The 5961-nt window shown below is 39.8% G+C and overlaps 1 protein-coding gene across 1 annotated transcript in view; it reads left to right on the forward strand.

The window, feature by feature from the left end:
• Positions 1-1484: 1484 nt before the first annotated feature.
• Positions 1485-5961, forward strand: part of LOC119413663 (calcium-binding protein 1-like) — a 14387-nt gene continuing 9910 nt past the window's right edge. The window contains exons 1-5 of the mRNA XM_037680717.1: positions 1485-1527; positions 4314-4457; positions 4542-4651; positions 4751-4825; positions 4936-5008. Coding sequence (XP_037536645.1) covers positions 1485-1527; positions 4314-4457; positions 4542-4651; positions 4751-4825; positions 4936-5008 — 445 coding nt within the window. The remainder of the gene's footprint in view (positions 1528-4313; positions 4458-4541; positions 4652-4750; positions 4826-4935; positions 5009-5961) is intronic.

A 5961-nucleotide genomic window follows, 5' to 3' on the forward strand; every position in this document is an offset into this window, starting at 1 on the left:
ACCCCCCCCCCCCCCCCCCCCATCTCTCTGATCTGCTACAACCGTATGTCCCACCACGTTCCCTGAGGTCAGCGGACCAGTTGCTTCTCACAGTTCCAGGAACTCGTCTTAAGCGCAGAGGGGACAGGGCCTTCTCTGTAGCAGGACCAAGACTTTGGAACGAGTTACCTCCGCTTGTCAGGCATGCCCCCTCCCTCTCAGTTTTCAAATCCCGTTTAAAAACTCACCACTATTCAGTAGCTTTCAACACCAGATGATCTGTGTTTTGAACCTGTATGCTTCACACTGGTTAGTCGTCATATTTATTATCTGCATCGTTTTTATGTCTATATTCTGATTTACCTCATTTCGTATTTTGCTTTGTGTGTTGCCTGTTTTTCTGTCTGTACAGCACTTCGGTTGGCCTTGTCGCTGTTTTAAGTGCTCTATAAATAAAATGGTATGGTATGGTAATAGTTAGATCAGGTTTATCTTGTAAATGAGTCTTCGAGGCTCAATGGGATTTACCTGTCTAAATAAAAGTTGAATGAATAGATAATATAGAGTTTTGTAAATCTGATACACAAACAAGCACTGATATGGATATAACCAACAAACATGGACTTCTTATCATCAAGTCATTATTTCAATTTAATAGATATTACAGCATAATTTAAATGTCTGTACACAAATAAAACAATGTGCACTGAAAGTGCGCATTCCATTGCCAAGACTCAGTTTTATGACCCAACTTATGTTCCCACAGATATGTGGATCCATTATTCTAAGTCTTGAAGAATATGAAAAACGTCTAACCTTTATTTAAGCAGAAATGTTATATTTGAGATGTTAAAGTGTTCTGATCTGACCTGGGAGCTGTGAGCAGTGATTAAGCTGGTGTAGTGATGGACTGGCTCAAAAAATGCTGATTCTACTGGGCATGTTTTAGTTTTGAGTCATCACATTGTTTTGGGCTCAGATTCCTCGTGTGCTTCTGTGTCAAAACTTATGATCTGTATGTTCTTCAGGCCTGACGTCAGCACTCCGTGTTGTGTTTAGATGTTTCACTACTCCTGCTGTTAACCCCTGAGAGCTCTGGGAAATGTCTGCCTCTTTCTGCCCTTTAAAGGTTGTTTTCTCTGAATGCACATTCTTAAAAAAAGGAAAACTATATAAAATAAACAGCTGCATTCCTCTGTGAACAGTGTCCTTGTTCCCAGTGCTTGACAAAGATCAGCCTATTTATTATTTAAAGTGTTGTCATTTCAAGGTGAGACAGTTTCATTAGCTTGTTTTATGGTTAGGTATTCTTTACACGAGACTTACAAGAAGGCAGAGGATTTGTTATGAACAAGATATCTGTGTAAGTTTCAGGCATCACTCCAGTCACAGGGTTGTCAGCTGAATGTTTGCATGATATTCAAAGGCATAAACATATATATTTTTGCTGATATAACATTTTCCATAGTTTTAATTTGTGTGTGTCTTTGAAATAATAAAATCTTATGTTTCAACAGGACAGAGAACTCCGGCCAGAAGAAATGGATGGTAAGACTTTTTTTTAAATTATGTTTATTCTTACTGAGTCAAGTTTTAGTTTGATTAAACACAAAACATTGACGTGCGCAAAATAAAAATTAAATTGAAAATTACACATTTGTATAGTACTAGCAATACAGCTTCGTACATACCAAGTACGTACCTGGTACTTGTACGGTATGTATCAGGTATGCACGATATAAGTGCCAGTTACAAACTCTGGAAGTACTGAGTTCATTTTTGGTTTATAGTGGATATTTACCTAGAAGTTACAGAGTATGTATTCAGAATGAACCCGATATACAGACCCTTTCCAAAAAATTAGAATATCATGGAAATGTTGTTTAACTTCCATAATTCCATTCAAAAAAATAATCTTTAATAGATGATAGATTCAGGGCCCACAATTTAAATGATTTCAAGTATTTATTTGTTTATTTTTTACATAATTTGGGCTTCCAGCTTATGAAACCCACAAAAACAGGATTAAAAAAAAATAGAATACTGTGAAGACATCAGAGTCAGAGTTTCTTTATTGTCATTCGCACCTCATGTGGTACATGTGGTGGAGTGAAATTATGTACACAGGGTCCCAGTTACATCCAACAATAAAATGTATAAGAAAAACAGTAATAACATCTAAGATATGAACTAAGAAAAACATCAACTAAATATACACTAAGCACTCATAACATAAAACATTGAACATCAGCACAAACATGAACATGAGTCTGTGAGCAGATGAGCACGCATGAACACATCAACATTGAAACAGATCAGCAGCAACATGAAACAGATCAGCAGCAACATGATATGGTTTTTCACAGTGATTATTCTAGTTAGAGATTCATGAGTCTAACAGCCTCAGGGTAGAAGCTGTTCCTCAGTCTAGTGGTTATACACTTAATCAACCCACACTACTCAGTTTTTGCAGAAAAAAGAAATTAGAATCACAACAAATCAATCAAAATATGGTACTTTCAAAGCGATATGTCAATCTTCAATACTTGGTTGAGAATCCCTTTGTGTTAATCACTGTCTCGATGTGACGTGGCATTGAGGCAATCAGCCTGTGGCATTGACTGGGAGTTATGGAAGCACAGATTTCCTTGATGCTGTCAGCTCTTCTTTGTTGTTGAGTCTGGTGCCCCTCATGTTCCTCTTGAGAATACCTCATAGATTCTCAATGGGGTTTAGGACCGGCGAGTTGTCTGGCCAGTCAAGAACTGTGGCATGGGCATCAAACCAGGTTTTGGTGCTTCTGGCAGCATGGGCAGGGGCCAGGTCCTGCTCGAAGATGAAATCTGCATCTCCATACAGATTCTCAGCAGAAGGAATCATGAAGTCCTCTAAAACATTCTGGTAGACTGTTGCAGTGACCTTGGATTTAAGCAAGCAGATTTTACCATCACCTGCACTGGACACTGCACACCAAATCATGACTGACTGTGGATATTTCACACTGGACCTCAAGCAGTATGGGCTCTGTTCCTCACCCTTCTTCCTCCAAACCCTTGGACCTTGATTTCTGAATGAAAGACACACTTTAATTTAATCGGAAACGAGGACCTTGGACTATTGGCCAATGGTCCAGCTCTTCTTCTCCTTGGCCCAATTAAGTCGCTTCCCACCTTGGCTCAGGTTCAGAAGTGGCTTGACCCGAGGAACGGGTCAAGTCACTTCAGTTGTAGGTCAGTTGTAGCCCATCTCCCAGATGTGTCTGAATGTGGTGGTTTTTGAAGCTGTGACTCCCGCCTCATTCCACTCTTTCTGGATCTCTGCCAGATTCTGGAATCTTCTCCGTTTGATAATCCGCTGAAGCCCATGGTCATCTCTTTTGCTGGTGCATCTTCTCCTGCCACATTTTGCCCTTCCACTAGACTTTCCATTGATATGCTTGGACACAACACTCTGTGAACAGCCAGCCTCCTGCTAAGAACTTTTGTGGCTTACCCATCCTACGGAGGGTATCAATGATGGTCTTCTGGCCAGTTGTTATGTCTGCAGTCTTCCCCATATTGAACCGAACTGAAGCAATTTAATGACCCCTGGGGAAACCTGTGCAGGTGCTTTGAGTTTAGTAGATAATTAGTGTGTCACACTCAGTTTAAAACATTCATGCCCTGCAAAATTTGGGCTGATTTCTATACAGTATTCTATTTTTTTTTTTTTTTCTGTTTTTGTGGGTTTTATGATCTGGAAGTCCAAATTATGTCAAAATAAACAAATAAATACTTGAAATTGTTTACATTGTGGGCCCTGAATCTATCTTCTATTAAAGATTTACTTTTTGAATGGAATTATGGAACTTAAACAACTTTTCCATCCATCCATCCATTATCTTTATCCGCTTATTCCATTTTGGGTCACGGGGGTCGCTGGTGCCCATGTCCAGCAACCACTGTGGAGGGGCAGGGTACACCCTGGACGGGTCGCAAGTCCATCACAGGGACACATAGAGACAAACGAGACAAACAACCATCCACTCTCTCACTCACACCTAGGGACAATTTAGAGTTACCAATCAGCCTAACATGCATGTTTTTGGTCTGTGGGAGGAAACCGGAGTACCCAGAGAAAGTATAATGATCTATAATTTATTGCAGTCCTATATGGCATTGATATTGCACTCACTGACATTGCAATGACAATAGAGTTTGAATATATGTGTGCAGCCCTTGTACCAAGTACCAGGCTGCATTTGGTATTGCTACTGTTTGTATATACAAATTGCCATGCATTCGTCTTAGAGGCATGCAGCTCAGTGATTAGTGTAATGATTGCTGTTCCAACAGAGCTGCGAGATGCTTTCAAAGAATTTGACAAAGACAAAGATGGTTACATCAGCTGTAAAGACCTGGGGAACTGTATGAGGACCATGGGATACATGCCAACAGAGATGGAGCTGATAGAACTGAGTCAACAAATAAATATGAACTGTAAGCACACAAACATCTCATATATCATGAAAAGAACTGTGTTTTGTTTAAATCTTTAAATTAATGTGCCTTTTTTTCCTTCAGTGGGAGGTCATGTTGATTTTGATGATTTTGTGGAGTTAATGGGCCCCAAACTTCTTGCTGAAACTGCAGACATGATTGGAATAAAGGAGTTAAAAGATGCTTTTAGGGAGGTAAGAGTGACTGGATTAAACTAATGTGTTCGTGTTTTTGAGCAGTTGCCATGTTTTTTGTCCTATTTTTATAGTTGCTCCCTTGCCTTTTGTTTTCAGTTTGACACAAATGGAGACGGAGCCATAAGCACGTCTGAGCTTCGAGACGCAATGAGGAAGCTTTTGGGCCAACAAGTAAGTTTTAGATCAGAAAACTGATCAGTTTGTGAAAAGCTTCTCCCTGAGTAGACACAGTGTGAGTAGGATCTTCATTGACTTCTGTTTCGCCATATATATTTTTCCAGGTGGGTCTAAAAGAAGTAGAAGACATCCTAAGGGATGTGGACTTAAATGGTGATGGTCTTGTTGACTTTGAAGGTAAAATAATTTTCAGCTTTCTGTTGCCAAGGGAAAAGGGTAATACTGTTTTTGCCAGTCTGTGTGTGGGTGTGGGTGTAGTTTATCTAACATTTGCAAACTATCCCATTGGACAGTTTTATTTAAACTCAAAAAGTAATCATTGGACATACAAATTATCAAGTTTTGAAGATAACCCAATTTAAAATGGTAGACACAGCTATGCAATCTCATCAAGCAAAAAAATAACTAAAACTCAACCAGTTTTACGGCGGTTGAACTAATACTAAAGAAAAAAATTATATCCAGTATATATTAATCAAATTACTTTCAGAAATGGTTATTAAAATCTGTCTAGAGTTAGTTTTGTAAATACTTCTTTGCTAGTTCTTCACCAAACCTTTGCTTGGTATCTATATAAGTGACTAAATTATAGACATTTATGTTTTGGTTAAAGTCACTTAGGTATGGCAGCCATCTTGAACTAAGGTACCAGCAACTGTAATATACTATATATATATATATATATATATATATATATATATATATATATATATATCCATCCATTTTCTTTACCCGCTTATTCCATTTTTGGGTCACGGGGGTCGCCGGTGCCCATGTCCAGCAATCACTGTGCGAGGGGCGGGGTACACCCTGAACGGGTCGCAAGTCCATCACAGGGACACATAGAGACAAACAAGACAAACAACCATTCACTCTCTCATTCACACCTAGGGACAATTTAGAGTTACCAATCAGCCTAACATGCATGTTTTTGGTCTGTGGGAGGAAACCGGAGTACCCGGAGAAAACCCACGCATGCACGGAGAGAACATGCAAACTCCACCCAGAAAGGCCCCCGGACCGGGATTTGAACCAGGGACCTGCTCGCTGAGAGGCAGCAGCTGTACCAGTTGCGCCACCGTGCAGACAGACAGACAGACAGACAGACAGACAGACAGACAGACAGACAG

The sequence above is a fragment of the Nematolebias whitei genome, chromosome 8 (genome assembly GCF_014905685.2).
Source record: "Nematolebias whitei isolate Nwh7 chromosome 8, NemWhi1, whole genome shotgun sequence".
Classification (NCBI taxonomy): Eukaryota; Metazoa; Chordata; class Actinopteri; order Cyprinodontiformes; family Rivulidae; genus Nematolebias; species Nematolebias whitei.